The sequence below is a fragment of the Solanum tuberosum genome, unplaced genomic scaffold (genome assembly GCF_000226075.1).
Source record: "Solanum tuberosum cultivar DM 1-3 516 R44 unplaced genomic scaffold, SolTub_3.0 scf00520, whole genome shotgun sequence".
NCBI classification, from domain to species: Eukaryota; Viridiplantae; Streptophyta; class Magnoliopsida; order Solanales; family Solanaceae; genus Solanum; species Solanum tuberosum.
The window spans coordinates 97,188-115,040 of NW_006239441.1; the positions used below are offsets into that span (position 1 = coordinate 97,188).

Here is a 17,853-nt window from a genome sequence, read left to right on the forward strand (position 1 = left end):
TGATTTTTATGTAAGCGTCATTATATATATCATTTCATTAATGTGCTATCTATCGGGTATGATTATGCATTTTTTTCCTATGATGTCCATCTATTGTAGCATTGCATTGCATCCCATATACTTAGTACATTCAAACGTACTAACGCATACTCTATGCCTACATGATGTCACCATGTAGGGACCGGAGCACCGCTTCACCATCTTCCTCCGCGTGGCTAATACGATTTTCTATCAAGGTTATTGGTGAGTCCTCCATTCCGGGGACGTTGCTCATGATCTTTTGCTATGTATAAGACTTTTTCTTTTTAGTTATGTTTTGTCTATGAGGGTGAGCCCGGTAGTTTGTCTTGGCCCCCGCTAAGTACTCATGTTTAGAGGTGGTGTTGGACAAGTTGTGTATTATGCTTGAGCTTGACTCATCTATGGTATTTATGAATCATTCCTTTATTGTTTCTCTTGCTCCCTTAGTCCCGATTTCCCCCTTGATTATACTTATCGCTTATGGTCATTTTAATTGCTTCCGCGACCAAGGATGTGTAATGATACTCTATGAGGCTTGTTTGGGGTTCCTTCGGGTTCCCCATTCGCCGGTCACGTCTAGGCCCTAGGCTTTGGTCGTGACAAACTTGGTATCAGAGCACTAGGTTGATAGATCCTCAGAGTCCAACACACCGCGTTGATTAGAGTCCGATTCATGGTTGTGTTGTGCACCACAACTATGAGTAGGAGGCTATGAGACGTTTTTGGAAATGTTTCCCTTCTCCATGTTCTAAGTCGTGCTGTAGAGTTGAATTAAGTTCTTCCCTAACGGTTGTTCTTTGCTTTGCTAGATCATGCCTAATACAAGAGGAAGACGAGCCCGCGCACCCGAGGAACAACCGACCAATGGGGATCTTCGGGATGCCCTTACTTTATTTGCACAAGCTATGGCTAATCAAGCCAACCACGGGGCCCAAACCCCTCAGGCTCCTACCCCGGCATCTCGGGTGAGAGACTTCGTGCGGATGAATCCCCCGGAATTCTATGGGTCTAAGTTAGATGAAGACCCTCAAGAGTTCATTGATGAAGTCCTCAAGATATTAGCTATCATGGGCGTGAAGTCAGAAGATAAGGCGGAGTTGGCGGCCTACCAACTAAAAGGGGTGGCCCAAATATGGTACAACCAATGGAAGGAAGAGAAGGGGGTAAACTATGTGGTGCATTGGGAAGAGTTCAAAACGGCTTTCCTTAATCGATTCTTTCCTCTTGAGCTTAGGGAAGCCAAATTGGTGGAGTTCATGAATTTAAAACAAGGGTCTATGAGTGTGAGGGAGTATGCCCTCAAGTTTAACCAACTTTCAAGGTATGCTCCACACTTGGTTGCCGACTCACGGTCTAGGATGAACAAATTCGTGATGGGTGTGTCCGACCTAGTGAGTGAAGAATGCCGGTCCGCAATGTTGATTAGTGACATGGACTTGTCCCGCTTGATGGTCTATGCCGAACAAATGGAGGAGGAGAAGTTGAGGAAGAGGAGGGGTCATGAGGCCAAGAGGGCCCGTTTTGAGGGCAAGTTCCAAAGTAGAACGGGAGGCCGGTTTCATCAAGGTCAAGGGTCTTCTCATGCGCTCCATAAGGGGTTTGCCAATGATGTTCCAAGGGCCCAAGGTGTTAGGGGTATGGGTCATATTGATGTATGTCCGAAGTGTGGTAAGGGCCATGGTGGCCCGTGCTTGAGAAATACCGGTGCTTGCTATAGTTGTGGGGAAATGGGGCACAAGGCAATGGATTGTCCTCGAAATGGAAACAAGGGTAAGGAGGTCCGTCCACAAGGTGCCAATGCGGTTCCTTTGGGGAGAGGGGGCCGACAAGATGGTGCCCCAAGGCACAATTGATTTTATGCTTTGCATGGGAGGCAATGGGTCGATGAAGTCCCCGACGTCGTTACCAGTATGTTGAAAATCTTTGACTTTGATGTATATGCATTAATTCATCCGGGTGCCTCTCTTTCGTTTGTCACCCCCTTTGTTGCCAAAAAGTTTCATGTTGAGCCCGACTTGTTGCGTGAGTCATATAAGGTGTCTACTCCTTTTGGTGCATATAGTGTTTCTAGGAATGTCTATAGAAATTGTCCTATTTGAATCTAGCATAAAATATTGCCTTGTGATCTTGTTGAGTTGAACATGGTCGATTTTGATGTTGTTCTTGGGATGGATTGGTTGCATGCATACTATGCTTCCATTGATTGTAGAACCCGTAGGGTCAAGTTCCAATTCCCAAGTGAACCCATTTTTGAGTGGGAAAGCCAAAATGTGGTAGTCAAGGGTAGGTTCATCTCATGCATTAAAGCCCATAAGTTGATCTCTAAGGGGTGTCTCTATCACTTTGTGAGGGTTAGAGATGTGGAGTCCAAAACCCTTCTTATAGAGTCGGTTCCGGTCGTAAATGAATTCCTTGATGTCTTTCCTAATGACCTTCCCGGTGTTCCTCTCGAAAGGGAAATAGATTTTGGCATAGACCTCCTCCCCGATACTCAACCCATTTTTATTCCCCCTTACCGTATAGCCCCGGCGGAGTTAAAAGAGTTGAAGGAACAATTGAAGGACTTGTTGGAGAAGGGTTTTATTAGGCCTAGCCAATCACCATGGGGTGCACCGGTGTTGTTTGTGAAGAAGAAAGATGGGTCCCTTAGGATGTGTATTGATTACCGGCAACTCAATAGGGTCACCGTCAAGAATAAATATCCTCTTCCTAGGATTGATGACTTGTTCGACCAATTGCAAGGGGCTAGCCACTTCTCTAAGATTGATCTTCGGTCCGGGTATCATCAAGTGAAGGTGAGGGAGTGTGACATTCCCAAGACAGCCTTCCGGACTAGGTATGGGCATTATGAATTTGTGGTCATGTCCTTTGGGTTGACCAATGCACCGGCTATCTTCATGGACCTAATGAATAGGGTCTTTAAACCCTACCTTGATTCCTTTGTTGTGGTCTTCATTGATGATATTTTAATCTATTCGCATAGCGAGGAAGAACATATGGGTCACTTGAGGGTTGTGTTGCAAAGATTGAGAGAGGAGAAGTTGTATGCCAAGTATGAAAAGTGTGAATTTTGGTTGAGGGAGGTTGCCTTCCTAGGTCATGTGGTGTCGGGGGGTGGTATTAAGGTAGACCCTAAGAAGACCGATGTGATTAGAAATTGGCCTAGGCCATTGACCCCGTCGGATATTAGGAGCTTCTTGGGCTTAGCGGGTTACTACCGGAGATTTGTGAATGGGTTTTCTTCTATTGCTTCTCCCATGACTAAGTTGACACAAAAGAAGGCTAAGTTTGAGTGGACCGACGAGTGTGAAAGGAGTTTTCAAACCTTGAAAGATAAACTTGTGTCCGCTCCTATATTGTCACTACCGGATGGGCTTGAGGGATTTGTTGTGTATTGTGATGCTTCTAGAGTTGGCTTGGGTTGTGTCCTAATGCAAAATGGTAAGGTGATAGCCTATGCGTCTAGACAACTCAAAGTGCATGAAAAGAACTATCCTACACATGATCTTGAATTAGCCGCAGTGGTGTTTGCTTTAAAGATTTGGCGTCATTACTTGTATGGGGTACATGTTGATGTGTTCACCGATCATAAGAGCCTCCAATATGTCTTCACCCAAAAAGATCTCAACTTGAGACAAAGAAGGTGGCTAGAATTTCTTAAAGATTATGATATGAGTGTGCATTATCATCCCGGTAAAGCTAATGTGGTGGCGGATGCTTTGAGTAGGGTGTCTATGGGTAGTCTAGCTCATGTTGATATTGGTGATAGGGAAATGGCTAGGGAGGTGCATCGGTTGGCTAGGTTGGGGGTTAGGTTGGAAGAGGTTGGTAATGGTGGTGTGGTCGTTGTTGATGGTGCTAGGTCTTCCTTGGTTGATGAGGTGATAGCAAAACAAGATCTTGACTCTTCCTTGTTAGAATTGAAGGCCTTGGTGAAAGAGGGCAAGGTGGAAGTTTTCTCCCAAGGGGGAGATGGTGCCCTTAGGTACCAAGGTAGGTTGTGTGTGCCTTGTGTTGATGGTTTGAGGGAGAAAATTCTTGAGGAGGCTCATAATTCTTCCTACTCCATTCACCCCGGTTCCACCAAAATGTATAGAGATTTGAGGGATGTGTATTGGTGGGGAGGCATGAAGAAGGACATTGCCAAATTCGTCTCCGGTTGTCATAGTTGTCAACAAGTCAAGGCCGAACATCAAAGGCCGGGTGGTCTAACCCAAGACATAGAGATTCCTACTTGGAAGTGGGAAGAAATTAATATGGATTTTGTAGTTGGTTTACCCAAGACTAGAAAAGGTTTTGGTTCTATTTGGGTGGTGGTTGATAGGATGACAAAATCGGCTCATTTTCTACCGGTAAAGACAACATATGGGGCGGAAGATTATGCAAGGTTATATATTCATGACTTGGTAAGGTTGCATGGGATTCCTCTATCCATCATATCGGACCGTGGTACTCAATTTACTTCACACTTTTGGAAGTCCTTTCAAAGGGGTCTAGGTACGAGAGTTAAGCTTACTACGGCCTTTCACCCGCAAACGGATGGACAAGCCGAAAGGACTATCCAAACACTTGAGGATATGCTTAGGGCTTGTGTATTGGAGCTTAAGGGTAGTTGGGAGGATCATCTTCCATTGATTGAGTTTTCCTATAACAATAGCTATCATTCTAGCATCGGTATGGCTCCTTTTGAGGCTCTCTATGGGAGGCGTTGTAGATCATCGGTTGGGTTGTTTGAGGTTGGTGAGGTGGCCTTGTTAGGACCAGATCTAGTTATGGAGGCTCTTGAGGAGGTTAGGATGATTAGAGAAAGGTTGAAGATGGCCCAAAGTCGCCGAAAGTCCTATGCCGATGTGAGGAGAAGGGCTCTTGAATTCCGAGTTGGTGATTGGGTCTATTTGAAGGTGTCACCCATGAAGGGTGTGGTTCGTTTTGGTAAGAAGGGCAAGTTGAGCCCTAGATACGTGGGTCCTTATAAGGTGATGAGGAGAATTGGCAAGGTAGCTTATGAGTTGGAATTGCCTAGTGAGATGGATTTGGTTCATCCGGTATTTCATGTGTCTATGTTGAGGAAGTGTGTGGGTGATCCGAATGCCATTGTGTCTCTTGATGTTGTGGGTGTTGTTGAAGATAATTTGACCTATGAAGAGGTTCCGGTCCAGATTTTAGATAGACAAGTGAAGAGGTTGAGAAACAAAGAGGTGGCTTCCGTTAAAGTCCTTTGGAGAAATCAACAAGTTGAAAGTGCTACTTGGGAGGCCGAAGCGGACATGCAAAGGCGATATCCTTATATTTTCCACTCCACTCAACCCTAAGGTATTGATCTAAGCCATTTATAAAATCTCAGGTCTTAAGTTCAGCCCCCATGTGATTGCATACATTCATGTTTAAGTTGACAAGTTCATTGTGGTTTTACAACTATGTTGAGGTTTTGAAATAAGAATGTAAGTGCATTGTTGCATCCTTATGTGGGCTGAAATTTCCATGTTTGTGTCTCTCATTTACGTTTCTTTAACATTCGGGGACGAATGTTCCCAAGGGGGAGATAGTGAAACGACCCCAAAAATTCCTGAAAATGTGCTTCAGAAACACCTATAATTGTAATTTCCATATATTTCAAAATCCATGCATGATTTCGGAAATTTGACTTCATATTATTTTACAGGGGGTCAAATTGAGTGGGAAATGGGTCTAACCCGAATTTTAGAGCAACCGTATCAAAATTCGAAAATCGCAAAAAATGTGATTTTGAGGGTCAACTTTGAAGGGGCATATATCTTAGCACACAAGAAACTGGAAGGGCCACAACCTATTAAATTAAAGCTCCTTGACTTAGCTTTCCAACTCACTTAGTTTCACCTCATTCCGAGTTAGGATGAGGGAGTTATGACCATTTTCGTAAAACCTGTCTGTGCAGAGTTGCAATTTCCAGAGAGTTTTTTTTTTAGCGGGTTGGGGACGTTTTTTATAAATGTCGCATACTTAGTAATTTTTTTTAACTTAAAAAACACTCTCTAAGCCCTCTCCAAAATTCCACCAAGATCCTCAACCAAATTCAAACATCTCAAGCTCTATTTTCGGATTCAAGACTCAATCTCAAGCTTCAATTCTCCATTCCAATCTTCATCAAGGATTCTCCAAAGTTGAGGTATGTGGATTTTGATTGTGGAAACCTTCCTTTCCACATGTCCAACCATTTATCCTCTATTTTTACTTCAAGTTTATGGGTCATTATGGTTACTTATGAACTCTTGAAGTATGGAATTACTACTACACACCCTAATATGGTCTATTTTGCATATTATCATGAAATGGAATTATTATGTGATGTTTATGGTTTTCATGCTTCCATGATCAAATTATGAAGGTTGATATATATATATGTATGTTGTTGGTGGGCTGATTTATATGGATTTTGGAATTGGTTTGGACTTAGTACTCTTGAAATACATGATTTTATTTACATGAACCGTAGCCCACCATGTTGTTTGTATAAAATGCCCACTTATAGAATTCTTAGGAAATAGATGGTCCAATGTACATCCTATGAGTCGGATGATTATATAATTATTGAAATGATGATGAAATGGACACATGTATATGATTTTCTCTATATAAGTGTTGTGAGTCGACCAAGCCTAGCTCGGGGGGTTGTAGGCCCGGGTAACCGTATCGAGGGGTTGGTACCTTGGTTGCCTAGTACGGGGGGTAGTAGGCCCGTATAACCATATCGAGGGGTTTGTACCTTGGTCCCTAGCTCGGGGGGTGGTAGGCCCGGGTAACCACATTGAGGGGTTTGTACCTCTTTCGCCTCTCCAAGGGGGTGGTAGGCCTTGGAAATACTATATTGATGGTCACTCACCACACATGTACTACGCCCCACTAAATATGATTTATTTTATGTAAGCATCATTATACATATCATCTCAATAAGCATCATTATATATATCATTTCATTAATATGCTATCTATCGGGTATGATTATGCGTTTTCCCTATGATGTTCATCTATTGTAGCATCGCATTGCATCTCATATACTTAGTACATTCAAACGTACTAACGCATACTCTATGCCTACATGATGTCACCATGTAGGGACCGGAGCACCGCTTGACCATCCTCCTCCGCGTGGCTAATACGATTTCCTATCAAGGTTATTGGTGAGTCCTCCATTCCGGGGACGTTGCTTATGATCTTTTGCTATGTATAAGACTTTTCCTTTTAGTTATGTTTTGACTATGAGGGTGAGCCCGGTAGTTTGTCTTGGCCCCCGCTAAGTGGTGGCAAAGAAATGGGACACAGGACAATCTTTGGTCTGGAAATACATGATGAAAAACAAGACCAGTATTGAACCCCACATCACCTGGAGGATCAACTCTGGAACGTGTCTATTTTGGTGGGACAATTGGTTGGGGGAAGGACCTTTAGCTCATCACTGTGATCATATCAATAGTCTTAACAATACCACAGTGTCTCAATTTTTGTTGAATGGACAATGGAATGAGACAATGATCAGACAAAGAGTTCCTCCTCCACTAGTTCCCAGAATTTTGAGCAACAGCCTGCATTTGCAAGAGGGAGTTCCTGATGAAGCTGTGTGGACGGCCAATGATAGTGGTGTTTTCTCATGTTCCTCAGCCTGGAATTTAATCAGAAAGAAGAAGGGCAAGAGTATCATCAACACATGGCTCTGGCACAAGCACATTCCCTTTCAAGATGTCCTTTTTCCTTTGGAGGGCAATTAGGAGAAAACTCCCCACTAATGAGAGAATCATCAACTTTGGAGCTGAACCTGCCAACTGCTCCTGCTGCAGCAGGCCTGGTCTAGATGATATTGACCATATTTTAGTTAATGGTAATTTTGCTAGCTTCATATGGAATTTTTTTGCATCAAGTGTTGGTATCCCTCACAACCAGAACACTCTGAGAAACTTACTGACTACCTGGTGGGGAACAGAACACAGAAATGCAGTGCAGAAACTGTTTCTGCACTCTTTGCCGATTATAACATGTTTGAATCTTTGGAAAAATAGATGTTCAGCTAAAGTATGGAGGCAAAAAATCTAGCATCATCAGAGTTAAATTCCTTATTCAGAAGGACATCATAATGCTTCTCCATATTGCATTTCCATATTTGCAATGGCCTGAGGACTGGCATGACTTGATCAATTATATGGAGGCCTGCAAACATGAGATCACGATCACTCAGGTTAATTGGAAAACTCCTCCCACCGATATTTTAAAACTAAATACGGATGGTAGTGCAATGAACAATCCGGGAAAAATTGGGGGTGGAGGAATTTTGAGGGATCATTAAGGCAACATGATATATGCTTTCAGCATCCCTCTTGGAATTGGCTCAAATAATTTAGCAGAGACACTTGCAGCGCAGCAGGGTATCTACTGGTGTGTTCAACATGGTTTTAAGAAGATTATCCTCGAAGTTGACTCAAAGCTGCTGAATAATTGGATCAGCTATAAATCCAAACCTCCCTGGCAGATTCAGCAGCATATCAGGGAACCTATCAGACTCGCTAGACAGCTAGAATTTTTTGAATGCAGGCACATCTTCAGGGAAGTTAATAGTACAATAGATTTCCTTGCAAAGGGAAGCCACAACTCAAACATTATCAGACAATACTACACTCATCATCAGCTTCCTACAGTTGCTAAAGGTAGCTACCTGCTAGAGAGGATGGGAGTATCCAATTTCAGAAGGAAGAAAATAAAGAGAATCAAGCTAACCGTCTTAAGTTTTAGATAGACTCTAGATTAGTTTTTCCATTCGTAGTTTTTCCATTCGTTTTCCATGTAAGGGGAGAGTCTCCCTAGTTTATTGCTTACTAGTTATGATGTACGGAGAGGAGTCCTCTCCTCTAGGCGCATAGTTAGTAGGTTCCTTTTCTAGTACGGGGATGAGTCGACTAGTCTTTATAGGAAGGTCGACACATGTACAAACATAGGTTCGGAGGTAAGGTTTATGTCCCCCTCCTTGTATTTTTGTTTTGTTATTAATGCTAAGGCCTGGGGTGTTGTTAAGCCCCTGACCCCTCCAAGGGTGGTTCAAATAAAAAATAAAAAATAAAAAATAAAAAAAGCCCTAAACTCTAGACCCTAAACGCTAACCCTAAACCATTAATCCTAAACCCTAAACCTAAACCCTAAACACTAACCCCTAACCACTAAACCCTAAACCATAATACCTAACAATACACCCTCAACCATAAACCCAAATCCTAGACTCTAAACCCCTAACCCTACAGCCTAAATTCTAAATCCTAAACTCTAAACTTGGAACCCAAAACCATAAACCGTAAACCCTTAAACCATAAAATTCTAGACCCTCAACTCTAAATTATAAACCCTAAACCACTTAACCATAAACCACAAACCCTAAACCATAAACCCTAAACCCAACACTTTAACCCTAATCCCTAAACCCTAAACTTTGCACCCTTAAACCCTAAACCCTAACCCTAAACTATTAATCCTAAACCTAAACCCTAAACTCCAAATCGTAAATCCTAAACACTAAACCCTTAACCCTAAACAATAAACTTCAAACCCTATACCCTAAACCCTAAAACTTTAAATCAAAAACTCTAAATCATAAACCCTCAACCCTAAATCCTAAAACCTTACATTAAACCATATATCCTAAAACCTAAACCCTAAATGATAAACTCTAAATTCTAAACAATAAACACTAAACCCCTTAAACATATACCCTAAGACCTAAACCATAAACCCTAAACCCGGAAGCTTAAACTCTAACCCTACACCCTAAACCTAACCCTAAACCCTAAACTTTGCACCCTTACACAATAAACCCTAAACCCTAAACCCTCACCCAAAACAATTCATCCTAAACCTTAAACCTAAACCGTAAACCCTAAATCCTAACCTCTAAACTGTAAACCCTAAACCCTAAACCATTAATCCTAAACCCTAAACACTAAACTATCAACTTCGAACACTGAACCATAAATGCAAAACCCTAAACTCTAAACCCTAAATCCTAACCTCTAAACAGTAGACCCTAAACCCTAAACCATAAGCCCTAACCCTAAACCCAAACTCCAGACCGTAAACCCTAAACCCTGAACCCTTAACCCTAAAGACTAATCCCAAAACCCTAAACTTGGAACCCAAAACCATAAACCCTAAAACATTAAATCATAAAACGTAAACCCTAAACCCTAAAATTCTAAACCCTAACTCCTAAATTCTAAACCCTAAGCCCTAAACCCCTTAACCATAAACCCTAAGCCCAAAACACTAAACCCTAAACCCTAAACCCTAAACCCAAAACCCGAAACCCGAAACTCGAAACCCTAACCCTAAACCATTAATCTTAAACCTACACCCTAAACCCTAAACCTTAAATCCTAAACTCTAAAACCCTAAACCTTAAACCCTAAACCCTAAACCCTTAACAATAAAATTCGAACCCTTTACTATAAACCCTAAAACCATAAACCCAAAACTCTAAACCGTAAACCCTAAACCATAAACCCTAATCCATTTATCATTTCCCTAAACCTAAACCTGAAACCCTGAATCCTAAACTCTCAACCCTAAATCCTCAACCCTAAACCCTAACCCTGAACCCTAAACCCTCAAACATCAAAGCTAAACATGGAACCCAAAACACTAAACCCTAAACCATAAACTTTGAACCTTCAAGCCTAAACCGTAGACCCTAAACCCTAAAACGTATCCCTAAACCATTTATCCTACAAAATAAGCCTAATCACTTAATCCTAAACCCTTAATCCTAAAGTTTAAACCATAAACCCTAAACACTAAATCCTAAGCCCTAAATCCGTAACCCTAAACCCTAAACCCTAATCCCAAAACCCTAAGCCCTAAACTCTAGACCCTAAACGCTAACGCTAAACCATTAATCCTAAACCCTAAACCTAAACCCTAAACACTAACCCCTAAACCCTAAACCATAAGACCTAACAATACACCCTCAACCATAAACCCAAATCCTAAACTCTAAACCCTTAACCCTACAACCTAAACTCTAAAGTTGGAACCCAAAACCATAAACCGTAAACCCTTAAACCATAAAATCCTAGAAACTCAATTCTAAATTATAAACCCTAAACCACTTAACCATAAACCATAAACCACAAATCCTAAACCATAAACCCTAATCCCAACACTCTAACCCTAATCCCTAAACCCTAAACTTTGCACCCTTAAACCCTAAACCCTAAACCCTAACCCTAACCCTAAACTATTAATCCTAAACCTAAATCCTAAACCCCAAATCGTCAATCCTAAACACTAAACCCTAAACAATAAACTTCAAACCCTATACCCTAAACCCTAAAACTCTAAACCCAAAACTCTAAACCCTAAACCCTCAACCCTAAATCCTAAACCCCAACACTAAACCATATATCCTAAACCCTAAACCCTAAATGATAAACTCTAAATTCTAAACCATAAACACTAAACCCCTTAAACATATACCCTAAGACCTAAACCATAAACCTTAAACCCGGAACCCTAAACTCTAACCCTACACCCTAAACCTAACCCAAAACCCTAAACTTTGCACCCTTACACATTAAACCCAAAACCATTCATCCTAAACCTTAAACCTAAACCCTAAACCCTAAATACTAAACTCTAAACTATAAACCCTAACCTCTAAACCGTAAACCCTAAACCCTAAACCATTAATCCTAAACCCTAAACACTAAACTATCAACTTCGAACACTAAACCATAAACCCAAAACCCTAAACTCTAAACCCTAAACCCTAAACCCTAAACCCTAACCCAAAACCATTAATCCTAAACCCTAAACACTAAACCTAAACCCTAAATCCTAACCTCTAAACAGTAGACCCTAAACCCTAAACCATAAGCCCTAACCCTAAACCCAAACTCCAGACCGTAAACCCTAAACGCTTAACCCCTAACCCTAAAGACTAAACCCGAAACCCTAAACTTGGAACCAAAAACCATAAGCCATAATACATTAAATCATAAAACCTAGACCCTAAACCCTAAAATTCTAAACCCTATCTCCTAAATTCTAAACACTGAACCCTAAACCCCTTAACCATAAACCCTAAGCCCTAAACATTAAACCCTAAACACTAAACCCAAAACCCTAACCCTAAATCATTAATCCTAAACCTAAACCCTAAACCCTAAACCTTAAATCCTCAACTCTAAAACCCTAAACCTTAAAACCTAAACCCTTAACAATAAAATTTGAACCCTGTACAATAAACCCTAAAACAATTAACCCAAAACTCTAAACCCTAAACCCTAAACCATTTATCATATCCCTAAACCTAAACCCTAAACACTAAGCCCTGAATCCTAAACTCTAAACCCTAAATCCTCAACCCTAAACCCTAACCCTGAGCCCTAAACCCTCAAACATCAAAGCTAAATATGGAACCCAAAACACTAAACCATAAACCATAAATTTTGAACCTTAAACCCTAAATCCTAGACCGTAAACACTAAAATGTATCCCTAAACCATTTATCCTACAAAATAAGCCTAATCCCTTAACCCTAAACCCTTAATCCTAAAGTTTAAGCCCTAAACCCTAAACACTAAACCCTAAGCCCGAAATCCTTAACCCTAAACCCTAATCCCAAAAACCTAAGCCCTAAACTCTAGACCCTAAAAGCTAACCCTAAACCATTAATCCTAAACCCTAAACCTAAACCCTAAACACTAACCCCTAACCCCTAAATCCTAAACTCTAAACCCTAAACTCTAAACACTAAACCCTAAACCCTAATCCTAAGCCTTAAACCCTAAACCTTAAACTCAAAACTATAACCCTATACCCTAAAACCTAAACCTAACCCTAAACCCTAAACTTTGCACCATTAAACCATAAACCCTAACCCAAAAGCATTTATTCTAAACCCTAAACCCTAAACCTTAAACCATTAATCCTAAACCCTAAATTCTAAACTATAAACTTCTAAATGCTAAACCTAAACCCTAAATCCTAAACTTTACTCCCTAAATACTAAACCCAAAACCATCAACCATAAATCCTAAACCCTAACCACTAAACCCTAAACCCTGATCCGTTAACCATAAACCCTAAACCCTAACACCTAAACCCTAACCCGTAAACCCTAAACCCTTAAACCCAATACCCTAAACCTAAACCCTAATACCTAAACCCTAAACCATTAACCATAAATCCTAAACTCTAAACACTAAACCCTAAACCCTAAACTATAAACAATAAACCTTAAACCCTAAATTTGAAACCCTAAACCCTAATCCCTACATCCAAAATCCTAAACCCTAAACCCTTTAACCTAAACCCTAAACCTAAACCCTAAATCCTAAACTCTAAACCCTAATTCCTAAATCTTAAGCCTTAAACCTAAACTTCAACATTCATCCTAAACTTGGAATACTAAACCCTTAATAGAAAACCCAAAACCCTAAACCATAAACATTGAACCCTAAACCCTAAGCCTTAAACCCTAAACCCTAAACCCTAACCCTAAAAAATTCATCCTAAACCCTAAACCTAAACCCGATACGGTAAACCGTAAATTCTATACTGTAAACCTTAAACAATAAAATTCGAACCCTAAACGCGAAACTCTAAACCCTAAACCCTAAACACTAACCCTAAACCATTAATCCTAAACCCTAAACCACAAATCCTAAAGTAAAAAAACCTAAAGCTTCAACCCTCAATCCTCAACCCTAAACCCTATACCTTAAGTCCTAACCCTTAACCCTAAACCCTAAACCTAACCCTAAACTTCACACCCTAAACCCTAAATCCTAAACCCTAAACCTTAAACCCTAATCCTAAGCCAGTAATCCTAAAACCTAAACCTAGACCCTAAACCCTAAACCCTAAACCATAAACCCTAAACTATAATACCTACACCCTAAACTCTAAACCCTAAACTGAAACCCTAGACCCTAAGCCCTAAACCCCTAACCCTAATGCCTAAACCCTAAACCCTAAACCCTAAACTTGGAACACAAAACCTTAAATAGTAAACCATAAAACCTAAAGACTAAACCCTAAAACCATAGAACCTAAACACTAAATTCTAAACCCTAAACCCCTTAACCATAAACCCTAAGCCCTAAATCACTTATCCGTAAACCCAAAACCCTAGACCCTAAAACCTAAACCCTAAACCCTAAACTCCAAACCCAAAACCCTAAATCCTAAAAATAAAACCCTAAATGCTAAATCATAAACTTCGATCCGTAAACCCTAAACCTTAAGCCGTAAACCCAAACCCAAAACCATTATTCCTAAACCCCTTAACCATAAACCCTAAGCCCTAAATCACTTATCCGTAAACCCAAAACCCTAGACCCTAAAACATAAACCCTAAACCATAAGCCCTAAACCCAAACCCAAAACCATTATTCCTAAACCCTAAACCTAAACCCCAAACCCTAAACCCAAAACCCAAATTCAAAAATCTAAACACTAAACCTTAAACTTGAAACTATAAACCCTAAACCCTAAACCCAAAACCATTATTCCTAAACCCTAAACCTAAACCCCAAACCCTAAACCCAAAACCCAAATTCAAAAATCTAAACACTAAACCTTAAACTTGAAACTATAAACCCTAAACCCTAAACCCAAAACCATTATTCCTAAACCCTAAACCTAAACCCCAAACCCTAAACCCAAAACCCAAATTCAAAAATCTAAACACTAAACCTTAAACTTGAAACTATAAACCCTAAACCCTAAACCCAAAAACCTAAACCCTAACCATAAACCCTAAACCCTAAACCCTAAACCCTAAACCCTAAACCCAAAACCCTAAACTCTAAACCATAAACCTTAAACCTTAATCTCTAAACATGGAACCCTAAACCCTAAACTCTAAACCATAAACTTTCAACTCTAAACCCTAAACCATTCACCCTAAACCCTAAACCATAAACTATAAATTTCGAACCCTAAACCAAATCGCTAAAACCTAAACCCCAAACCCTAACCCTAAACCATTTGTCCTAAACCATAAACCTAAACCTAAACCCTAAACCCTAAATCCTAAATCTTAAAAATTAAACCTTAAACCCTAAACCCTAAACTATAAACCCTAAACACAAACTATAAACTTCAAACTCTATACCCTAAACCTTAAACACTAAATTCTAAACCTTAAACCCTAAACCATTAATAATAAACCCTAAACTTAAACCCTATACCCTAAGCCCACACCTTAAACCCTAAACCACTAATTATAAACCATAAACATAAACCTTAAACCCTAAACCCTAAATCCTAAACTCTAAACTCTAAACTCTAAACCCTAAGCCCTAAACAATAAACTTTGAACCAAATACCCTAAACACAAAACTCTAAACCCTAAACGCTAAACCCTAAAGCCTAATCCCTAACCCTAAACCATTTATCCTAAATGCTAAACCTATACCCTAAACCCTGAATCCTAAACTCTAAATCCTAAACCCTTAATCCTAAACCCTAACCCTAAATGCTAAACCCTAAATGATAAAAATGGAACCCGAAACCCTAAACCTAAACACTAAACAATAAACTTTGAACCCTAAACCCTAGACCTATCCCTAAACCATTCATCCTAAACAATAAATCAAAACCCCTAACCGTACACCCTATATCCTAAACTTTAAACCGTAAAACCCTAAACCCTAAACCCTAAACCTAAACCAATAATTCTAATCCTTTAACCTAAACCCTAACCCTACACCAATAATTCTAATCCTTTAACCTAACCCTAACCCCTAAAGGATAAATAGTAAACTCTAAACCCTAAACACTAAACTATAAATTTAGAATCCTAAACCTAAACCCTAACCCTTTAACCTTAAATCCTAAACTGCAAACCCTAAACACTAAGCCGTAATCCCTAAACCCAAACCCTAAACCCTCAACATGGAAACAAAAACTTTGAACCGTAAACCATAAAATCTAAATCTCAAACCCTAAAACCCTAGACCTTAAACCCTAAACTCTAAACCCAAAAACCTAAACCTAAACCCCTTATCCATAAACCCTAAGACCTAAACCCTAAACCCTAAAATCTAACCCAAAACCTTAAACCCTAAACCCTTATCCCTAAACTTCGCACCCTAAGCGCTAAACCGTTAACCCAAAACCTTAACCCTAAACCATTAATCTTAAACCCTAAACCTAAACCCTAAATCCTAAATCCTAAAATTTATTCCCTAAACTGTAAACCCTAAACCCTAAGCCCTGAACCGTCAACCATAAAGCCTAAACCCTAAACCCTAAACCCCAAAACCCAATACCCTAAACCTTGAACCCTAAAACCTAAACTCTAAACATTTAACCATAAATCCTAAACTCTAAACACTAAACCCTAAACACTAAATTGTAAATATTACACCCTAAACCCTAAACCCTACCCACAAACTCGAAACTATAAAACCTCAACTCTAAATCCAAAACCCTAAGACCTGAAATCAAAATCCTAAACCCTAAACCCTTTAACCTAAACCCTTACCCTAAACCATTAATCCGAAACCCTAAACCCTAAACCATAAATCATAAACCCTAAACCCTAAACTCTAAATATTAAACCTTAACCCTAAACCCCTAACCTTAAACCCTAAACCCTAAATCTTAAACCCTAAAACTTAAACCCTAAACCCTAAACGCTAAACTATGAACCCAAAACCCTAAATAGAAAACCCTAAACCATAAACTTCAAACCCTAAACCCTGAACCTTAAGCCCTAAACCCTAACCCTAAACCATTAATCCTAAACGATAAACTTAAACTCTAAACCCTAAATTCTAAACTATAAACCCTAAACCATAAGCATTAAACCCTAAACCCTAAACCATAAACAATAATCTTTGAACCCTAAACCCTAAATCATAAACCCAAAACTCTAACCCATATATCCTAAATCCTAAACAATAAACCTAAACCCTAAACATTAATTCATAAATCCTAAACTCTAAACACTAACCCCTTAACTCTAACCCTAAACCCTAAATCTGAAAACCCAAAACTCTTCACCCTAAACTTGGAATCCTAAACCATAAACTTTGAACCGTAAACCCTAAACCTTAAGCCCTAAACCCTACCCCTAAATCATTCATCCTAAACCCTAAAACTAATCCAAACCCTATATCGTAAACCCTAAATTATATACTCTAAACCCTAAACCCTAAACAATAAACTTTGAACCCTAAACCATTAATCCTAAACCCTAAACCACAAATCCTAAAGTCTAACCCTAAACCCTAAACCCTAAACTATAAATCTAACCCTAAATTTCACACCCTAAACCCTAAACCTTAAACCCTAACCCTAAGCCAGTAATCCTAAACCCTAAACCTAGACCCTAAACCCTATACCCTAAACCTAAACCCTAGACCCTAAATCCTAAACTCTAAACCCTTAACCATAAAGTCTAAACCCTAAATTCTAAACACTAACTCCAGACCCTAAACCTCTTAACCATAAACCATTAGCCCTAAACCATAAAACATAAACCCTAAACCCTAAACAATAACCCTGAACCCTAAACTACGAACCTAAACTCTAAATATTAACCCCTAAACCCTAACCCTAACCCTAAACCCAATACCCTAAATCATAAACCCTAAATTCTATACTATAAACCCTAAACCCTAAACCCAAAACCTTAAACCCTAACCCTAAGCTAGTAATCCTAAACCCTAAACCCAGACCCACCTGCATTCTCCTTTTCTTCTCCAACATCAACAACCACCTTTATTCCCCACATTTTCCGGCGAATGATCTCCAAAACCACCAACAATAGACTGAACTAGGAATTAGCTATCTTGGCTAATTTTTCAA

The 17,853-nt window shown here is 39.8% G+C and overlaps 1 protein-coding gene across 1 annotated transcript; it reads left to right on the top strand.

Moving 5' to 3' along the window:
* The first annotated feature begins 205 nt into the window (after positions 1–205).
* Positions 206–1,949, top strand: LOC107058468 (uncharacterized). The gene is made up of 2 exons (XM_015304203.1): positions 206–243; positions 831–1,949. Exon 2 carries the CDS (start codon positions 834–836, stop codon positions 1,872–1,874), a length of 1,041 nt encoding a protein of 346 aa, XP_015159689.1. The 5' UTR covers positions 206–243; positions 831–833; the 3' UTR covers positions 1,875–1,949.
* Positions 1,950–17,853: the final 15,904 nt, after the last annotated feature.

Coding starts and splice junctions, on each gene's coding strand:
- LOC107058468 (XM_015304203.1), top strand. CDS start 834: ATGCCTAATACAAGAGGAAGACGAGCCCGCGCACCCGAGGAACAACCG.